Below are 22706 nucleotides of genomic sequence, written 5' to 3'. Positions count from 1 at the left end.
GGTGTTAAATGTGGAGGGAGTGATAAGGGGAAGGGGTTGGGGAGTAGAGGGAGCAGGACCACAGTCTCTAGTACACATATAATTACCATGAACCTCGTAGGCCATAATAAATGGGTTGTACGCTGCATACGGCATGATGTGTCCTAAGTTACGCAGACCTGTTTCAGCTACCATATCACACAAGTTCAACACATCAAATTTATAAGCACATTTCTATTTTGCTGCATGAATGCAGATGATCTTGTTTAATGAGATGCTTTCAAAGCTCATTCTCAAGACATTTTCTCTTTTTAGATTAGTAAACTTTCTCCATTGAGTTGCACAGTATAGATCTGGTGTTTTACATAACTGTTTCATAGCTGGCAATAGATGTGACACGTGCGGATTACTTTCCAGAACATGATGCTATTTGCAGACAACATATCTAATATTGTAATCTCTGTGATCAGAAGCTAACATTTGTGCTTCGTTGATATTGCTTGAATATGTGCAAACACTATGCTGCTTAGATAGCAGATGGAAAAAAATCAAATCCCAGCTAACATACTTGTTGTGCCATCTGTGGTGTCAACTTTGATGTGTCCCTCCCCAACGTAATTGCTGTGTTAACATTATTTGAAATATATAATCAAAATATTTTGAATCGTCATTGGTAAGCCATTGTTGTTAGTATTGCTTTATAGCATTGTTCTCCAGTTTCATTTTATGCCATAAGTGTGGAAAATCCAGGCATGAATCCTAGCATTTCCAGTAAAAGGGATGTTTGGTACCAAGTTTGGGATAGACCTCAGCCTACACGTAAATGCATTTAACTAAACCACTTAAAACAAAACAAAACTGAAAAAAGGAAGCTGTGATTTTGAGAGGAGTGTGGGCGCTTAATCTTTTCCTGTTCAAATTCACAAACATCAAGCTCCACAAGCATAATAACAGTCTCCAGCAAGTCAGAAAGCTGTTTCCTAATAGGTTTCAGGAAATATCACATTTCAAACTGAAATCCGTCCAGCTGGACTTCAGACTTTCCCCCTCCTTTCAACAGATCAGTGCCCATGCTGTTTTCAATCTTCCTGGTCCCTCATTAAAATGTTAGCATTTTAAATGCTGTAGATTCTCAAATAAGACTGATATGGATAATTAAGGAGCCAGGAAAAAGGTGTTTCACAGATAGCACGTGGTTACTTCCCCAGTGCTATAACTTTAGCACAATAAAACATCATTACCTTCACTAACAAAGTTAGATTTAACAGCAAATACCGAAAGCTGCCTTATTTCATTTCAAACCTTTGGTTATTGAGAGTCCTTCTAACTCAGCTCAGTCTTCTCTGACTAGCTTTCCATGATCTTTGGCAGAGATCTTTCCTACTCCTGTTGTCTAAAATATTTTCTCTGGAAATTGAGCTTAGGACTGTACAGAGCACTTGCTGTACCACTAATTCAGGGACCATTCTCACGAAAAGGTTATTGTAATTGGAAATGTTCTGCTTATGTGTTTGTGGGGTTTGAACCTATAACATCATTGGCCATTGGCCAATTAAATAAGTTGTGTATTATCTGGGCAGCAAGAAAGACAGAACAGACTTGGTTTTAATAATTTACTTTGAGTTTAGGGTAATCTGTTACGTGTGCTCTGACAACTGTTAATTCACATTCATACTGATGGTTGTAACTTGCCCTTACCCAGTGCTTTTTTCTGGGGGTACTCATACCCCTAAACATTTTGTGAATATTTCTACTTTTGTCCATTTACTGTATTTATTTTTCCTGATTTGAATTATAAAATGGTGATTTTCTTAGTCAAAATGAAAGTACTCCTAAACCTTTTAAAGAACAAAAGCACTGCCCTTACCAAAACAGTAATAAAAAGAAACATGTTCTAAGCATAGTTACTTGGAATTGAGTCTTCCTGATTTCACGATATTTTAAATTTATTTGCTTATTTGGTTAAAGGGGGCATTGATCACTATCTAGTTTTTTCTGGTTGGGTTTCTTTTGGATATGCAATCAGACAAAACATAAAACATGAATATTTTGGGTCCTGTAGGAACTATATTTTAGATCAGTGGGCTTCTTTACTTCTGCAAAGTGATAAACTAACAGAAATGAAACATTGATGCTTTCTCATTATATTGTTTTGTACATGTAAAGGTTTTCAAGGACAATATATTTCGAGTCCCTCAGAATTGTCATTTACAGTCATTAAGATAAAGTCATTGCATGGTGATTTTATAACCTTTTTTTAAAAGAAAAAAATCTGTTTAAAGTTTTTATTTCTTTTAAATTAAATTAATCTGTGTGAAATAATAAACTCCCATGTGTTTCAACCACCCATGTGGGTAACAATTATTTATATTAATAATATTTTTGCAATGCTTAGAATGGTTTACATAAAACACAATAATATACTTAAAAGTCGGAAAAGATAAGATAAAAGTCGGAAAATTATAACCAAAATGAAATGAAATGAAGACATATATCAATAATAACAAGAACAAGAACAGTGTGATGAATTGTATGAACCAGTGAAAGGCTTCTTAAATAGATGGCTCTTCAGGAGATGTTTAAACTTTACTGCTATTTCTGCCTTGTGTGGGAGGGTGTTCTAGAGCAGTGTTTCCCAACCTTGGGCCTCCAGCTGTTTTTGAACTACAATTCCCATCATCCCTGACCACTGGTCTTGCTAGCTAGGGATGATGGGAGTTGTAGGCCAAAAACATCTGGAGGCCCAAGGTTGGGAAACACTGTTCTAGAGAGTAGGTGGTACTACTGAGAAGCTAATTTTTGAGATGGCAATACTGTAGATGGCATTCCACCAGTTGTGGTATGGTCAGCATGGCTGTTCTAGAAGATCTGAGAGGAAGATCAGAGTTGCAATGGAGAGGCAGTTTGCTAGGTATCTTGGTCCCAAGTTTTTCAGGGCTTTATGCACCAGTAATGAAACCTGTAACAAGTCTGGGTAGCTATTAGACATGTAGAAATGCGTCAAAAGGTTAACAAATCACAAAGAAGACTTGAAGGTCTTCTCTCCGACAGAGCAACCTTTTGTCATAAATGGCTCCTTATATGAATTGTGAGGACTAGTGTTTCAGAACGAGTGTGTGAATTGGCCTTGATGGAAAACAAATATATTTCAACAAATAGCATTTGCCTCTTTCTCTGCCAGGTCATTTCAAAAAGGAACTTGCACTGTTCCAAAAACTCTTTGCATTCAGATCGTCTTCTGAAATTAACTGTGTAATCGTATGCATATCTACTCTGAAAAAGTCCCACTGGGTACATTGGGACTTGCTCCCAATGAAACATAAAAGCCGTGCAGGATTTTTGCCTCGCTCTACCAGCTCTCTGTCTCCAAACTCAGCAGCAGTGATTATTCTGGAGGCAAGTGGCCAGAATTCTCATACTACTGTTTGCATGAGTATCTGTGAACTAGGGGACTAATCCCACACTGGCATTAGAGGAATGGAACAGAGTTTCAGACACTCTCCTGAAGACACCCAACCAGGGAAGGAGATGTATGGGGAGTGTGGTTGCTGTGGCTAGAAGCTCCCATGTTTTCCCTGCCTCTCCAGTTTCCACGATTACAGCCACCAAAATGCTGATACTAATGCTAAACCTCTACTGCTACGAGGAAAGTATCTCTGACTGATTGCTGCAGGATTTTCTCCCTCCTAGGTACTTTCCATCCAAACATCTTCCCCAAGAGGTCCCACCCTGCAGTTTAAGAGCCACTAAGATAATGTAAATTAAAAATCGTTTACTAGCTCTTTAATCCCATGGATTTAGGATTAAATATTTTATCTACCTAAAGTATTGGTTTATGAATAGCATGCTGTCGAAATGATTGGATGCTCACTGCTTTCATATCCACAAGGAGGGCTTGTGTAATGGAATAGCTTCAGAGACATCTGCTGCTGTAAAGAGCAAGTCGATTCTAGGTGTAATTTAAGGCTTTCTACCTGGCGACACTTGATGATAGAGATGTAGGCCCTGCCCTTACTTCTGTGTGTGGGGGATTTATCACTGATGAACATCTCTCTCAGCTTAATCTGTTGGAGAGTGCTGCTGCTGCTGCACTGCAGCTTGGCTTTGAGTCACATGCATACTTTAAACTGCATGAAGCTTTGATGACTTGCTTCAGGATTAATCCACTACTATCGAGAGACAGGATTTGAGGTCTTGTACAAAACGAGAGAGCAACTGTCAGCTTTCTGCTCTTTCACTTTGTAACATTTGAAGAGTTGACTCCTGATTATGAACGAACGGGATTATGAGGAAGGTGGCCCAAGCCCAGGTGAGTCTTAATCTTTAATAAAGAAAAGAGAGAGAGAGAAAAGCAAGTGTTTTATAAACTGCTGGTTGTTCTTGCCAGCAGAAGTCATAGAAGCTTCTTCGGAGAATTCAGATACTGTTTTCTTCAGAGTTTTTAACCACATTGCATTATTTTTCCCCAGTTCAATCCATTTCATCGTATTGGAGTTTAGTAGCACTGCATTGTAAGGCAATGCATTTAATTTTAGTGATGCAGTATTAGAATCCTCTGTTACATAAGGCAGATTAAGTACTTTTCATTTTGCTCTTCAGTATAATTTAGGTAAACAATGCTTTTTATAGATACTTTTAAAAGTGATTTGGATTTTAGTGCCTGTTTTCAGGAAATTAAAGCTCTATCAGAATGTACACATGTGATAAACTTTTTCAGTAACCAAGCACCTCGTAGTTCACTTTAATGATAATCTTAATGCTTTCTTGATTTTTGTTTTATAAATTAAAATTGAAATCCTGGAAAATGATTCAATGTTAAACACTTCATTGATATTGGGGCCAATATTGATCAGAGCAGTTGATATTAATTAATGCACTGGATCACTGAACTCTCCTTGTAAATTCTCAAGGAATGTGGGGACGCAGCACCTTTATTCAGGTGATGACTTTGTGGAGTCAGGAAAATAAAGGAAGGTACAGTTAGGACTGAGGTGGAACTTGAGTGGTAGCTGTCCCTTTTACTACATGCTGCATTTAACTTTGGATATTTAAGTTCAAGTAGGAGTATCAGGGGAGAACAAAATTTTATTGGTAAAATGAAGGGGACAAGCCAATCTCCTGTCGCCCTTCTTCCCTGGTTTCTACTCTCATCAGGAGCTTTCCTGGGCTAAGATATGGGAGGACTCTTATGGTATGTGAAGGGGAAGGACTGGATCATATTCCCCAGACTGCAAGCTGATTTTTTTGGGAATTGGATTTGGTTTGTTAGGAAAAATGAAATAACGGGAAAAGACTATGTACTGGATATGCACTCAAATATTCTGCACTGTTCTATCTATAGTTTTACAGGATTTTCATTGAAATATTTGTTGTGTTCAAAGAAAGTGATGGCTGATCGCTTTATTCAGATTGGGGAAGAAAACAAGATTCAGGAACAGAGTCTCTATTTCCTCAGTATTGTGATGACCTTAATTGTTCTTAGTTTGCTTTTTCTCAAAATCTCACATGTGTGGTTAACTGCAAATTACAAAGTGTAAGTAGTATGGGTGTTTCTAACTTTTTTTGTGAACTATGTTTGGAGCCCTTTTGGGAGTATGAGATGTAATACAAAGCTAAATGTATAAAACAGCCTTGAAAGTAGAAATATTCAGAAACTACAAGCCCATTAAATATTCTTCTAGCCTTTCCGCTTACGCATATTCCTACATAAGCTCACTGTTACATGCTGACATCCAGAAAGGGAAAAGAAGGGGGAAGAGGTAAATAAATTTCTTACATTTTGCAAAAGCATGCCTTCCCTCGCAATTTCCCCTTGCCGTAGACAACTAGATGAGCAGATATTTAAATCCTGAAATAAAAAGGAACAATTCACAGAAATTTTGCGTAGCGGGGCTGTTAAAGTCTTGCTCCTAGTGACAGAAATCAAACATAGAGATGCAGTTGATTTTGTGTGTCCTGATTCTATGATCCACTGATATGGCAAATGAGAGTTCAGTATCGGGTGCTGTGTTGGCAGTTTCTACTATTTTAGTAACATTTTTTTTAAAAAAAATCATATACTGCTTAATATCACCACAGCAATTAATTTCTGCAGATTGGTGTGCTGCTGGTGTACTTTGTGCTCTGAAATGTATTGCAAATCCAGTGCATATATTGTGTTAATAAGGTTGTTAAGGTGGCTTCACATGTACACACCTTCCATGTTGACCTTCAGTGCCCTATCAAGAGCTAATACGTATATGTGGTCAGAAGGTAGCCGAGGTCATGAGGTCTTTACCCAGTGCACTGTTCTCTTTCTCTCTATGATAGCGTAAGAAATCCATTCCTGAAAATCCTAGGGTGCTTTTCAACTAGGTTTTAATCAGAGTATAACAGTTGAAATCAGTGCCCACGATTAAGTTAGGTCTATTAATTTCAGTGGGTTTACTTTGAGTAAAACACCATTGACTTAACATCCCTAATTCCTACTGAAATGTTCTTTTAAGTAGTGTTTTAGTCTGATTTACTTTTTTGTAATTAAATTTAGAGTGAAATGCATTCAAGAGAATGTGATTTGAAAGAACAGTTTTAAGTACATAAATTACTTTGTTGTCTGTTGTGGCATGATTTACTTTCTAGTGTCTAGCTGTAATGAGGAAAGTTTATGTTATGCTGAACTATGTTAGTTGTGAAGGCTTCAATTTCTCTAAATTTTTATATACTTACGTACACAGGTTGCAAAATGCATATGTAGCTTCACACAAAGCAGTGTTTGATCTTGTAGGCAAAATAGCAGACCTCAAGAATACTTAAAACTGTAACTTGAACATATAGTTAAATTGTAAAAGAAAGCTAGAGCTTTTCTTCGGTAGTGAAATTATACCTCAGAAAAGTAGCCACTACTAGATCAGTGTGACTTTTAAGTTACAACTTGCATGCAAAATACACTTTGACAACAGTATTATAAGCTTGCCATTAATATTCTCATACACACTCACGCAGGTTGTAGCTCTGTTATTCTGTCAAGTCTGTGTATTTAGCTGAATAAATAAGAGACTGCAGACTAGTCACCTTATACTTTTTAGATTCCCCCCTTTCATTTGAAACCTGAAGAGCTTCATTCCATGAGGATTCTACTGGCTTAATTCTCTTAGGGGTGAATTAACAGGCCTTTGGACTATTGTAAGGTTCCTTATTATATGTGGGGGTGGGCACTGTGCCAAATGATCCTGACCTGCCCAGTATTGTTAGAAAATTGGGGTGTGAGCATGACTCAATAGTACAATGTGTAATTTGTCTGAATATGCCTTCAAGGTGGATTTCTGGGTTCTTGACTGGTAGTTGCCTGAAGCTACGGAGAGCTGGAGACCTGCTGCTCCATCCTACTAGACAGACCCTTGGTCTGACTCAGAAGATCCCATAGACACTATATTAGTGGTAGCAGAGCAGTTCATCTAAATCGCTGAAACTAGGCTAGCTGGTTATACTTTTCTCTTGATACGAGTGTTGCCAATGCGGTTCACATTTGTGGTACTATATAAATAAACTTTTTCGTGTCAAATGTGTGATCATTGCTTGAAATGTGCCATTAAAGGGCAAAAGGCAATTTACTAATGTGTGAAGTGTCTCCGGACAGCGCTGGCCCCTGGCCTCTTAAGTGAGATGGGCGCACAACCCCAGAGTCTGTCAAGACTGGCCCGTACGGGCAGGGGTACCTTTACCTTTACCTTTATGTGATATCCTTCCGGTATGTTTGAACCCTGGTTGACCCATGAGAAAGTTTTAACCCTAAACAATACTTCTATGTGCCTATAATCTCATTATACCTGGGTTCTGTGGTTATTCTTACAAAGATCAGGGTATTAGGTTTTTTTCAGATTTTGAAGGCTCAGGGCTGGTAAAAAGAATGTGAACCAAAGAAAGGAAAATATTTGTACATCACAGCACCTAACCTATCATAATTCATGTAGAAATCAATATATGTGTTGATATGTAGAGCAGAAGTAGGAATGTTCTTGAATAAGGAGAAATGGCTCCAGTGAACTCCAGCTTAAAGGAGTAATAGGTTAACAAATTCATAGCTGTCAACGTTTCCCTTTTTTAAAGGGAAATTCCCTTATTCTGAATAGGATTCCTCGCAAGTAAAGGGAAAAGTTGACAGCTATGCAAATTGTACGTAGCAGGCTTTAAGGAGAAAAAAAGAGTTTCTACAAAATGTGCTACGATCTAATTTTTCTTCATAACAATTATTTGTGGCAGGCTATTATTGCTCAAATGATTTGCAAATGTTGGTCTGAAAATGAGAAGGGGGAGTTAGTCCACTCACCAAGTCTGTGGCTGAGCTGGGATTTTGAATCGGATCTCTCAGTTCTGCCCAGTGCTACTAGTACTGTGTAGCAATATTTGGACCTTCCAAATAGTAAATAGTGCGAGTGAAAAAGTTATTTTTGAGACAAAGTGAAATTATTATGTTTGTAAAGCTGTTGTCAACCTTGCTTCCTTAAACTGTGCCAAATAAGAGAATCATCACAAACGAATGCAGATAGTGTGATTGTTCCCTAAAGAATCTAAGATATTCAGGACTGTTTGTATAGCAGCTGTTAGAGGAGACAGCTTGACAGTTGATCCAGCGTGTGGCTCTCTGTTGGAATGTATTGTGGTAGCCCATTCCTATGTTCACAGATCTAGCATAAGAGGGAGAGACTTGAGTAAGAACTGATAGAAGCATAACCATCAGCTATGCCTTTTTCATTATTCTGACAAAACAGTTGGGAAATAAGAAGTTGGGGTATGCCTGAGTCCAAGTAGAAGCTTCAGAGCTTTTAAGTACTGTACAGTAGTAAGATCTAGTAGCTGGTGAAGATCTGCAGTTTTTAAAAAAGAGAGTTGCTTGTTGACTGGTGCATTCTGTCAACACCATTTAACATATTTGCTGTGGGAGCTGCACTGGCTGCCAATATGCTACTAGATGCAGATCAAAGATTTGCTTTTACGATTTTAAACCCTAAACAACTTGGAACCAGGTTATTTAAGGAACCGCCTCAACCTACCTGGCAAGTGTACGCCTCAGATTGGGCAATACTAACAGTACTATATGCCCCAGGAGTGCACTTAGTTTGTACTAGAAACAAGGCTTTTAGGGTTGCATCTCCAACCCCTTAGAATCAGTTACCAAATGGAATTAGACAAGCACCTAGCAATTTGACATTTAGGTTTGACAGTTGAATGTGTTTTTGGATAAGAAGACTCTCCTTGAAGTGTGAGCCAGTTGATTTATGGAATATCAGTTGTGCAATCTAGAAATGGTTTTACCAGTGGCGTAGCGTGGGTTGTCAGCACCCGGGGCAAGGCAAGTAATTTGCACCCCCTAACCCGTGGATTTGCGCCCCCTAACCCGTGGATTTGCGCCCCCTAACCCTAACCCCCAGATGTTGCGCCCGGTGCGGCCGGCCCCCCCTGCACCCCCACGCTACGCCACTGGGTTTTACTGCTTTTAGAGTTTTTAGAAATTGTTTTATTATTTTTGGAGTCCATATTTCTAATATTTTATCACATTTTATCTTATTGTACACCAGTTCAATAGCTTCTGGCGTGAAGCAGTGTTATGCTCACCTGCTACACCCCTGACTTTCCTGTATTGAGCAGGAATTGAGCAGGTGTCAAGGGGTGTTCTCAGCATGTTTGACTGAATGTGGTTAGAAGCCTCCTCACTTTTGGAACTTTGCGTTATCAGGATTCCTTCTGTGCATTTTTGGCCAAAGGCACTTAAAACCCCACTTAAGGCTTTTACGCTCAACACAGGAGCCATTGCAGGTGGAGAATGTTTGGGCATGGCTCACCCACATAGCTATGCAGCTGCTACTGCTATTAAGCATTCAATGTTTAGGCTATCGTAAGACCAGTTATTATTATTACTGTGTTTAGACTAGGAGAATAATTGCTTTACTAAAGCCATGTAGTGAATTAATGGCTAAGCTGGGAGCAGCCAGCATTGAGGAGCAGTGCCCATGGAGCCACCCTCCTGACAGATATAAGCGTAAAAACTCTGCTAGATCAGGCCCAAGTATTCTGTTATCACAATTCTAGGTCTGCTAAGTTTACTCAGGATTGTTTGGTGAGGTACTTGTCAAAAGCTTTTTGCAAGTCTCAGTACGCAAGGTCAGCTGGAGCACCTGCATATGTTTGCAAATTTACACTCAAAGAACTGAATCGGGACTTGCCCCTTATTTGTTTATTTTGCAAAAATTATGTACTGCTTGATTGTAACAAAACAACTAAGCGGTTTGCAAGAAATATTAAAATTATCAATAAAAACAGTTTAAACTATTTTTAAAAACCATTTAAAAAACAATTAAGCCAACAGTAAACTAAAAAGATTAACAAACTGTCTGAGAAATAGATTGTCATGTAGAAATAGTGGGGATGGGGGCTGCCACTGGAGTAGTGATGAGGAACTGAAAGCCCCACAAGTCCCTGGGAATTAGCTGTCAAGAGCAGTCTTGCACAGAAGTATAAGATCAAATGCATTATAAACATACGCCTTTTTTGTAATTCAGGAGCATTTTAAAACCTTCTACTTGTATGTTTGCACAGTGCCTAGACCAGTGTACTGAGCTGACCTCAGAAATGAGACACCAAGTTTGCAACTATGGATGTTAGAATTCTGAATTTCTAGCCTCAGACCCAAACTGCAGACTGCTTCAACCATCCTTCATTTGTCTGCAAGTTTCCTCTCTCAGCGCTCTTTCCCTCCTGCTGCCTTCTTTCAGCTTCATTCTCATACCAGCTCAGTTCCACTGGGAGAAAAGCACCTAGAGGGAGGTGGTGTGGTCATGGGGTGGGATTTAGCACCCCCCCCCAGCCTGTGTGCTTCTTTGGTCTTACATCTTGCTCCTGTTGGATCAGACCTACCTTAAAAATATTGGATTCTGTTGTCATCACATCTAGCCTGGGCTTTAGGTGTTTCATCTGAGCTTAGATTTCCTAGATGAAAGGTACTTATGTGTACTCAAAAAGTGAAGGTTAAAACACTAAGCTTTCTGTTTAAGCTTTGATTATTTAGTGATCAAAATATTTGTGCTGCCTTTCTTTAAATAGTGTGCCTCAGCATGCCTTTGTCTTCCTGTCTATTTATCTTAATGTTACTTTGCTTGGAACTGGTTGTGAAAGGTAAATGAAGATTATGTGTGTGGTGGGGAATTGTTGCTGTGTTTGACTCTTAAGATCCCAAATTGCAGACTTGCGGGCTCCGTCATCATTCCTAGTGCTGCCTCACCTCTCTTTGACATACAGCAAAATAAGAATGTTGGAGAACTCAAAGGTTTGCTTAGTATTTTGTGACTTATTGGATGGTTCTGAAAAAAGCTCTGTGATGAAGGGGGTTGGTTAACTTTTTATATTAAAGATCAGATTTAATCAATATACATGATATGATGTCATGTTATTTAGTTTTTTTTTAAAAAAAATACACAGCATTTATAATAATGGAAACAGGTTGCCAACTACTTGATCTCGTCTTGCATTGAGATTCATCGATGCCTTTGTTAGACATTTCTTGGTTTTGAGTTTTCTTATTTATAGGATGAAAAGTTCAAAGAGAAACCAAAAGGTAAATGCTCCTGTTTGAGGCTTGTGTTTAGGTTTGGTAAAACTATCACATAAAAAGCACCGCAAAACCTTGAACTTGTTAGATATATTATGCTCCAAGACTGTTGCTGCAAGAACAACATAACAGTAGCTGTATAGAAAGTAGATAATCATACCTGAAAACTTTATTTTCAACTGAGGTTAAGCTCTAAAGCCCATAGCAATACATTAAGGCAGGCTTTTAAATCTCTGAATACAGTACTGGCAAGGTGCCAAAGTATGCACTTTACTCTCTGACCTCAGATTTACAAGGTCATATTAACTATGCACTTATTACTGTTCCTTCCCTTGAACGATTTACTAATTTCAAAAGGAAGATCCACAGAACAATCCACAGTACCTTTACTAGACCAACCAGAATGGCAAAATGCCAAGAACAAAGCTTTCAAATTCTCCAGATTTCTTCCTTACAGTATATGTTGAACAAAAAGTGGGTAGGTAGCTGGGAAAGGGCAGGATGCCCGGCAGCCTGCAATTTTTAACAGTTTGAGGTTGTTGCAGATGGGGTTATGTAGATAGAATTAGATTAGTTTTATCAGATGTCAGACAGATTTGAAGGAGCATCATGGCTACTAGAAAAAAGAAGAAACCCTCCATTTTTCAAAATACAAATTCTAGTAGTTGGTTCTGACTCCATCACTATTTGGAATGCACAGATTCTCTGTGAGGCAGAGAACAGTAGTGAAGAGAATCATATAGTCTTTATAGTACCAACACTAGAGTTTAGTTTTAGGTAGTATATTACAAGGTATGTTGTAAATAGTTGGAGGGGAATGCAATGTCTTTTAGGACTGCTGAAGGACATTTTCATGGCCCCAATATGTATCTTGAGACATGTTTATTGCTCTGAAAGATCTTCTGTATAGATGTGCAGAGTAGAGAGGTGAATGTACAAGTATGGATTCAGCAACGCAGTATTTGAAGAGATTATTTCTATTGCATTGTTTGCAGTACTGAGAATATGTCAGCATCTAACAAAGTTGATTGGCTCAATTCATGGCTATCGGTTTAAAAGGAGGTCTACCAAATAGCTATTTTTTCAGGGTCAGCCATGGTAATTTAACTGTAGCCAAGTTCTAGCAGTTATGATCAAGCTCACCTGCACTATTTGTATGCTAATCTAGAGAGCCTTACATGAATTAACCAGATCAAGGGAATGGATCTTGACAGTCAGCTGTGTAACAGCTTAAAACTTAGGCTGCATTCTGTACTCCTTACTTGGGAGTAAGCTTCATTGATCTCAGTGGGTCTCAGTAGATCTGTATAGGATTGCATTGTAACTGTCTGAGCTGCATTGACAGGGTCCGTGAACGTGATGAGTTGTGATTCAAGGACCCGCCACCCGCTTGAGGATAAGAAAACCACATGGACACGGTATACAGTGCTACCACGGGTTAAGTACTTAATTCGTTCCGGAGGTCCATTCTTAACATGAAACTGTTCGTAACCTGAAGCACCACTTTAGCTAATGGGGCCTCCTGCTGCTGCCACGCCGCCAGAGCATGATTTTTGTTCTCATCCTGAAGCAAAGTTCTTAACCCGAGGTACTATTTCTGGGTTAGCAGAGTCTGTAACCTGAAGCGAATGTAACCTGAAGTGTATGTAACCCGAGGTACCACTGTATAAGGTTAATGGGCTAAAAAAGGCCACAACTTTATTCATTACAGCATGTGAGAGGTATAGGCTTAGGCATTGGATAAACCATAGCAAGTGACTCCACCCCCTCGGGGAGGGGTGAGTCTATCAAGGGTTAACCACCAGTGGGAGGAGCCAGTTCATGCAAATACAACTGAAAGCTCCCCCTGATGTCACCGGGGGTCATGCCATGGCCCTAGCCACTAGCAAGGGCGTTGGACAGGATCCACAACCGCCGGATTCCTTTACCCATAAAGTGGAGGGGTAGGCGATGGCCACACCCTGCCCTCCAATACACAAACATATTCCAATGCCTAACCGCCAATACCAAAAGGTTGTGACGATTTGCTACGAGGTAGGCGAAAAACCAAGTGGCTGGTGCCAATTTGCCAATTGGATAAAAATTCCTACCAGGCCCCTTGGCCAACCAAGGCGACCAACCACAGGTCCATAGCAATGTCAAGAACCAAGCAATGAACTAGAGGGAGGGTAGGTGGGTGATCCGACGAAAGGCAGCAGCACAATGGATGGGAAGTGCTGCCGCGGCTGTGTTTTAAGCAGAGAAACCCCGCCCCCCAAGCCTCCACCTGGTTGGTTGGCTACCTGGGGGTGTGGCGCGGCAGCCGGGATGGCTGAGCAGGGGCTGAAACGTCCCCTGCCAACATGGGTAGCTATAATTTAGGTTCCTTTCTAAAAACATGACAAAAATTCAATAACAACCTGATCAGTAGTTTTTGCTGATTTAGGTGGGAATTATTTCTAACCCAAGTGTATTTAGGAGCTGCAGTATTAATCACAAGTAACAAATGTTATATCAGACACTTTCTAAATAAAGGCACCATAATGCTGATGTATTTCAAACTGGAACTCGTTCTTAAAGATCATTCTGCAATAAAAACAACTACCATTAGTACTACTACTAAACATAAATTTTAGAACTATTACGCCTATTCACACTCATCCTTTTCCTCTGAAATGTGTAAAAAAAATATTTATACATAATCAGGACAGACTGGGTTTAAACAAACAGGTGTTCTAAATTGTTTCTAGGGGGAAATAATTTGTTCCTACGGAAATGATAATGATTTATGCTTTGAACCATGCTTGCAATTGCAAGAAGGCTTCTAAGTATGTTTGAAAGAATGCATTTTGAAACCCTGCAGACCTTAGATGTGTGAACATTTCAAGAGGAGGCTGTTCACCTGGTGGTTCTGAGGACAGGGCTTATACATGTATAAGGGATACATGTAACTTTTTAGCCCTTGTATACAAGGGAAAATCTGAAATGACTATTGTGTCTTTTCAGTACACACTTAAACCCATCTCACAATTCACAGTTTGAGACACTCATTTACAGTACAATCCTTATAGCCATAAGGGTCGGTTTTTGCATGGTCAAAAAATGTGAAAATTACTATGAGGTGTTGCTTCACAAGTCCTTTACTGAATAGCTTCCATGCAGTTGTGTTTTAAGTTGTAACTAACAACTGAAATCCACCAAGATGGAGGATTATTAGCCCCCAGTTACCAACATTTAAATATATCCTGATTTTTTTTAGTTATTTTAAAAATAAAACTATACACATTTTTATTAATGTGGTACAGTACTTGTTTTGCTCATGTATATTTGAACGTGCTTCCTGTGTTCTCATCAGAAAAGGTGTAAGAGCACACAAATCTGCCGCTATTAAAGTCTGTTGTTGCTGATTATCCAATAAGATGCTAAATATAGCAATCCTTGACAATTTTAGCTTTCCTTGGTGGAATTGGCAAGTGGCCAATCAGTTAAACTGATTCTTCATATTTCAAGGAGCACCAGTATAGAAGATTATAATTGCTTCTGAAGTGGATGGTTCAACTTTGTTATTAAGTTGTGCTGGAAGAGTTCATAAACTATGTAAGATGCTTCTTGGATATAATAAACCCTAGAAACATTATGATCTTAATAATCAATCGTAAAACAATGTTCTCAAAAACAACCTTGCAAAAAGAGAGACCACAACAGCCTCCCCCACCCCTCTGTTAATCATTTAATGGACAGGCAATTTCCATCCAAGCTGTTCTCTTGCCTAATGTCTGAGCTTGTGTTCTACCCATTGCTGCTCATCCTGGCTGGCCTTTTAAGAAAACTAGAAGGTAACCTTGAGTGACACATGGGCTCCCCTCCACCCCTCTACCTTAGAACCATCTTCCAGCAGGGCTTCTCTTTTTCTGCCTGATGCTAAGAAAAAACTGGAGACATCAGCTGAGGAGGTTAGAAAACTTGGAACATCTCTCCACTCACAACTTCCTAGTATCATCCAGCCCATTTCATTAGTATAAAGAGAGCCAGGTGGGTTGTGAGAGCTCCCAACAGGTTTGAGGTTCTCTGACAGCATTTCCCCAGAGTCTTCTGGGCAGGGATCCTTTTTTCAGCCTGTGGAGTGGCACAGAGGTGGATGTAGAAGACCCATGGTCTGGGTCGGAGAACAGGCAAGCAAGGATGTAGAGGGCAGAAAGTTGCGAGCTATTCATCCAGGGGCAGTAGTACAAGTCGGGGTGGAAATGGTTGCGGGAGAATGTGAATTAATAGTATAGGAATGGAATGCTTTGTCTTCCAAGTTGAAACTTGTTGGTTACTGTAGAATGAGGCCAGGATATAAGCAATGGATGATATCCAACTTAACAGTTCTGCTGGTGCAAGGACTTTTAGTTGTGCAGTGGAACTTCTCCGCACTCAACCTTCCCCATGTGCCCTCTATATGCCCCTTAAATCTTTTTCAAAGGATTGGTGGAATCCCCAGAACAAATTTAGGGGGTCACTGGGAGAGGAGGGGTTGGGGAAGCTGCATTGCACAGCTAAAAGTCTTTATGCTAGTGGAACTGTTTAGTTGGTTACCACCCAATATATTTTTCAGAGCAGACTGGCTCATTTGATTTTAGATTTTAATATGTTCCCCCTGTTGAGATCCATCACTATCAATGAATTTCAAACCAGCCATGGCAGTTTTTGCATCCCTTGCCAGCGTGGAAAATTACTTGAAGAGAAGGATCACTGATCCTTTCCTTTTCACACAATTTGCTGTGTGATGCATATATGCTGAGACATGGGAGCTTCTATCCTCACAGTCTGTTTCATGGTAGTTTATTGATGTGACAAAGGCTTGTTGCTTTAATAGGATTTCACACTTTAGACCAAATAGCTTTGAACAGCTGGGAAATTTTTGCAACCTTCTGCAGAGTTTGTACAGTCGCCTCACTAAAACCCTAGGTTTAATATGCCTAGCAGCGGGTGATATTGCACAATAAGTCAATATACAAACAATGGTTACAAATATTTGGTGTATATTGCCACATATCTTTCTTTTTTTTTTTTTAGCTGCAGAACTATCACTTTTATTTTCCTAGGCTTCAGTACTGCAATTTTAAAGCATGCCTTAGTCTCACTGGTTTCAACTGGGACTAAGTCAGGGCACTGATATTGTTGGTTATTATGGGACAACGGCCTCTGAATTCCACCCAACTCTTGAATTTATATCAGATGTGAGTTGTGTGACTAACCACTGGTGCCTTCCAGATGCTGCTGCTTTACTTTGCCTAGACAAAAAAATGTTTTTACAATATACCTGAAGCAGCTGGTGCACAATCTTTCACACAGGGCAGAGGGAAGGAAATTTCACAGTACAAGGGTAATGGTGGGAAATGCCCTTTTTTGGATCACCAACCTGTGATAAGTAAAATTTCCCCAGATGATGCTTAGGACTGGGCAGTGTTGGGTTTTCAATATCACGGTGTAGTGATAAACAGTGATGTTGAAAAAAGCTGCATCGGCCCCAACTGGCGAGGTGCTGGGTGAAACTGCTGCAACTCTCACCATGGGAGCTGAGGCGTTTTCACCCCAGCGCCTCCCAGTCTGAGGCCAATACAACTGGCTCAAGCCTGCTGCTCAGCTGGGGGACAGGTGAGCTCCTGCCCCCAGCAAAGCCAGCACACAACCAGCAGGGGACTCAGGGCGCCTTGGCCAGGCTCCCTCTGCTTTTGATGGTGGGCGGGCAAGCTACCTTGCCTGCTTGCTCCCCACTCCCCGAAGACGGACCAAGCCTGTCAGGCTCCTTGCATTTGACTGCCTTAGCCTTCGCCAGTGCGGGTGTGCTGCTTCTTTCCGGTGGTGGTGGGGAGTCATTTACCCCAGGAGAAAGGACACAGCCCACCTGCTGAATTCCATAAGGTGTGGGGTGCAAAGCCACCCTTTCTGTATTTTGTGAGGGGCTGCTGGACAACTCTGGAACCACCAGCAGCATCAAAGAGCCCCTACACCGCCTGGCTGCCTTCCACTGGGAGGATGAGCTCCGTCTTTCTGGCTCAGCACACCAGGCCTTTCTCAGGCCTTTCTCTAGGAAAGGCAGGCTTGCACTTCTCAGCTGCACAGCCCTGATCCCACTCCTACTCTCGTGCAAGCAGGAGCCAGGTCGGGGCTCTCTCAGCTGGGGAGGGGGAGCACTTTAACAGAGCCCCCATCCCACCACTGGCTCATGTGAGCCAGTGGCAGGTCAGGGGCTCCGTAAAATTGCTTGGCTGAGGTGAGGGCACTCCTCAGCCAAGCAGATTAAAGATGGGCAGAGTGCGATGGCGGTTTCACCAGCGGTATATCGCTGATGAAACTGCTGCCGCTTGAGTCCCTCTGCCTCCAGCTCCTGGCTAGTTTGTTTCTCCCTCAGCGTGCTCAGCAGCCTCCATACTGGTCCTGGGTGATATATTGCCCAGGCCTAGTGATCTTACAGGTCAGTACAAGACCAGGAGGCTCTCAGGTTTGGTGCTCCTTTTCCCACAGACTCCAGCCAGCATAGCCAGTAGTCAGGGATGATGGGAATTGTAGTCCAACAAACGCCTGCAGGCTACGTACCAATCTATGGCTTAGAAATGTAATTTGAATTTGAAGTGTCATTAGCCAAGGGCAAGATGAGGTATTCTTGTGTAATCTTTATTTTATCTTGAGATAGGTGATATTTATTTTTATTTTATTTTAAACATTTATATGTTGCCTTTAGAAGTAAAAAAAATCATCCAAAGCAGTTTACATAGTAAAATAAGAATACATTGACTGAAACAGAATAAAATAGCAACCCTAACATTCCTAAAGAACATTTCAGATAAGAAGTTCTGTAAAATATAGCTGAGAAAATTAGCAATAAAAGATCCACACAGGTGAATAATTTACCAGTCCGAAAGCCACTTGAAACAGCTTTACAGTCCAGCTGTATAGGACTTCCAAACGTCAACACGTAGGAAGTTCCAGAGTAGGGGCTACCACAGAAAAAGCCCTTTCTTTCATATATTTCTCTTACATCTCACTGATTTTTGGTGGCAAGCAAAGGTTAAAACCAGTACCTTAAAATGGGCCGAGATGTACAGTGGCAACCAGTGCAGCTGATAAGAGTGCTATCACCTGTTGGGACTAGCAGTGGCATTTTCTACCTGCTGAAGCTTTCGAGCTATCTTTAAAGGCAGCCCCACATGAAGCAAGTTACAGTAGTCAAGCCTGGACGTGACTAGGGCAGAGGTTACTGTGCTAGGCCAGACCTCTCTAGATAGAGACGCAGCTGGCCCACAGGGCAAAGCTGAAGAAGTCCACCTCTGGCTGTTGATGCCATCTGTCAGCATGTTATTCAGAAGGACTCCCAAACTGTGAACTTGGATCTTCAGGGGGACTGCCACATCATGTAGGACCAGCTGTAAACTACCTTCTGGAGCAGACAATGGCGTGACTCACAATTCCTCCATCTTAACGTGAATTTAATTTTGATTTGTTTCGCCTTCTCCATCCCAAAATTGCCCATGTAAGACTTCTACAGCCTCCCTGGGATCTGAAGATGGAAATGAAATGTATGTCATTTGTGTACTGATGACAGTGCGACCCAGACCTCTGGATTATTTCTACCAGCACTTTCATATAAATGTTAAAGAGCATGAAAAACAGTTTTGAACCAGTGACCATGCGGCAAAGCAGCTGTCCCTCAGCACTACCTTCTGGAAATACTCTTCCAACAAAGGTCTGAACCACTAAGGGTGGGCCTCCCAAACCCAAACCATATAAGTGATCCAGGAGGATATCATTGTTGATGGTACTGAATATTGCTGAGAAGTCCAGGAGAATAATATAAATGGCAGCAGCAGGGTCTTCATTGGATGGAATTTACAGAGAAACATGTCAATGACCCAAGATTAAAAATGAAGTCTAAGTTGGAGTTCAGAGGACTGTAGAGTAATCCAAAATTCCTTGTTCCTATTGATGGGAGTACTTATCGCACAATAGCAGAGCTGGCATAACTGTCTATGAATCTTAATGATTCAGAGTTTGTTAGCACTGGGGTTGGACAAACAGTGACATGGGGAAGAGTTGGGTTTAGGGACTTGTTCATTAAATTATTTATTCCCTTCCTTTTGCAGAATAGCTCAAGGTAGACTGCAGTAAACCTCAAAGTGCAATAAAATATACAATGCAAGAATATAATAAAGGTAAAGGACCCCTGACAGTTAAGTCCAGTTGTGAACGACTCTGGGGTTGCGGTGCTCATCTCGCTTTACTGGCTGAAGAAGCCAGCGTACAGCTTCCGGGTCATGTGGCCAGCATGACTAAACCGCTTCCGGTGAACCAGAGCAGCGCAGCAGATAAAAAAGGGAGTGACAGGCAAATGGAAAACTCATGTAAAAGCAGATTAAAAAGTAGAAGCAAGTTATAAGCCACTGAAGGCATGAGGGAATAGGTATGTAAAGCATAGGTGAACATTGTAGGTGAGCATGTCTAGTGAGTGAGTTTCACAGTTGTGAGTGCCACAGCTGAAAAGGCTTTTGTCACTTGGAGAAGATTTCAGCTGGTGAACAGGCTTGCATGCAATCCAAATAATACTAGCAATACTAATCAGTATTACTATCTCTATTTGTGTATACTGTATTAAAATTTTAAATCTGTAACTAGTACAGTATGAGAACAGGTCATAATTGGCTGCCAAAAAGCTGCTGTGATCACAGGTCTTATTTTACGTGCGCTTATGTTGCTATTTCATACTGCCTACAGCTCACAATTTTGTATTTACTGTAGGTGCTGATATTATTTGTCTTTGCTACAGTCAAACACATTCTTAAGTGTGCTTTAAGTCCCACTAAAAGTGTTTCACAATTTCCTCTGACCGCCTCTAGTGTTTGTGAAAGAGGTGCTTCAGAAGACAAGTCCTGTTTGCTTGTTGGCTGCTAAACTGTTCCATTACTAATTTTCGGGTAGAAATCTTGTTTCCTTTTACACCTAAAGTGTTGTGTTTTGAACAGGAAATATGCTATACCTTGTCACACTAATACAAATGGGTTAATGAGGAATAATCCTTCCTTTTCTGAGGATGTGTAATGCTGAGGATTTTTTAAATAAGATTTATAGGCTTCCTAAGGATAAGACTCATTAGGCTCAGAGGTCAACAGGATAGTCATGTTCTTTATTTTTGTTCTGTTTGTTGCAGGTGCCTGTAGATAAGGAAGCTAGGAAAATTGGTTCACAAAGGATTGTATTGGTTTAAAATCATTTTGTCGAAAGTTAATAGATTGTTACTAACCTATTTGAATTAACAAACCTTCCCCCACCCCATCCAATTTGCGCAACTGAATTCATGTAAACCTGCTTTTAACACCTCCACTGTAGATAAAATGCTGGCCCTGTGAAGGAATTGTTGCAATAAAAACATCAAGCAAAGGCTTCAGATGTGTGTATTACTTTTTCTTTTAGCACTCGTGTCCCTTTCTTAGATATGAAGCCTAAATTTCAGTGTTATCTTTAGAATGGAAGACTTTCCTAATAAATTTGGTCACATTAGTAAATTAATTCACTTTGTTGTGAATTACAGAGGTTAGAAATGTTCCTGTAAACAAGTTGCTCTTTTTTGCAGAGGACTTCTTCCTTTTTATATGGCATCATTCAACAATTCATACTATCTCAGTTGCCTCAGTATTTGTCTATGACATTTCATAAAATGGGGTGGGGGCTGTGAGGAAGCGAGGACCTCTTCCCCCTTCCATCTTCTTTTCTCCATTTCTAGCCTCCCTCAGCTTTAGCCTCCCCTCCATTCCTGTGTTCTATTCTGCCCCTCGCTTTCCATATTTGTAATCACTTTTCAACATTCTCAAATCAATTTTCACTTCAGGTAATAAAATGAGAGCATATTTTCTGCAGCCCAAGAACTTTTCAAAACCCAAATTGAACTCAGGAGGCAAGCAATGCATAACTCAGAAGATGTTTGCTTGGCATCTGAGCTTGAAACCATCACTTTTTTAAAGGCAAGCCAGGTGGATAATAATCCAGTTCAAAAGTCTTGAAAACCCTCCTTTGTTTTTCAAGAATGTATGCTATAGTCCTTAAGATGTTTTACTGTTTTTATTATTTCTACTTAACACTTGGGGAAACCCAACCAGATGGGCGGGGTATAAATAATAAATTATTATTATTATAGACAATGCACCTACTAATTCTATCAGTTTGATATATTTCATCTTAATTCTTTTGTGTATTTGATAGCATATTTCCTTAACCTTTCACTATTTCTATCATCTAATAAAGCCTTTCCCATAGCTATACATACATTCCCATAGCCGTACATGGCAATCTTGCTTAAACTACGCATATGTCTATCCCAGGGGTCTGCAACCTTTAAGACAAAAAGAGCCACTTGGACCTGTTTCCGGGAAAAAATAAACTGGGAGCCGCAAAACTCGTCATTATAAAAATAACTTTTTTGTCACTTTTTTATTATTTCTTTGTTTGACCCCTCAGAATTACTCCTCCTCATAGAAATAAACGTTAAATTAACAAGTTACTTTTTTGTGTGTGTGTGTGTTCTTCACTCCCCTTCGAAACAGTGACCAGCATACATGACCCCTTTCAATGCAGTGATCAGCGTACATGCCCCTTACAATGTAGCGGGCGGGTGGGCGGGAAGGTGACATTGGGACGGTGCGTGACTAACGCACGCACCGCCCCCATGCAACGTCACAGCCAGTACAGCGCCCACCACAGTGGGGAGTGTCGGGGCGCACAATGCGCCTCCTCCCCTCGCTAGTATCCGCCCCGGAGCCGCGGCAAAGGTGTAAAAGAACCACATGCGGCTCCGGAGTCGCGGGTTGCAGACTCCTGGTCTATCCGGTCATTACTTGGAAGGGGTATCTCTTAGGAATCTGAAAATAAACCATCTAGAGTTCCAGCATGAAGAAAAGAGATATACAGGTCGTAAATACGAACACTGAAGTGTACCTAAGACAAGCAGGCAGAAATGCTGATTTTGACCTTTTAAAGCTCTGCACAGACTGGATGCTGCCTGTCTGAAGAAATACCTCTTCCCTATATCATATATATATAGCTCATTGAGATTGTTGAGGGCTTTCTTCTGTGAGTGTACCTGCTTTCTATACAGAGACCTCTGTCAGGAGAAAGACAGGGATAGTGTGTCCCT

General features: G+C 40.6%; 1 protein-coding gene across 3 annotated transcripts in view; it reads left to right on the top strand.

The window, feature by feature from the left end:
* SLC12A7 (solute carrier family 12 member 7) overlaps positions 1-22706 on the top strand; it is a 96799-nt gene that overhangs the window by 18166 nt on the left and 55927 nt on the right. The window contains exon 1 of one of the 3 annotated variants that reach the window (XM_081920029.1): positions 4234-4288. The exons of the other annotated variants lie outside the window; for them this stretch is intronic. Coding sequence (XP_081776155.1) covers positions 4249-4288 — 40 coding nt within the window. The 5' untranslated portion in view covers positions 4234-4248. Of the gene's footprint in view, positions 1-4233; positions 4289-22706 lie in introns of those variants that run through there. 3 annotated transcript variants of the gene reach the window in all.

The sequence above is a fragment of the Podarcis melisellensis genome, assembly GCF_964234715.1.
Source record: "Podarcis melisellensis genome assembly, chromosome: 7".
NCBI lineage: Eukaryota > Metazoa > Chordata > Lepidosauria > Squamata > Lacertidae > Podarcis > Podarcis melisellensis.
The sequence above is the reverse complement of the archived record's forward strand: the minus strand, read 5'-3'. Positions and strand labels throughout refer to the sequence as shown.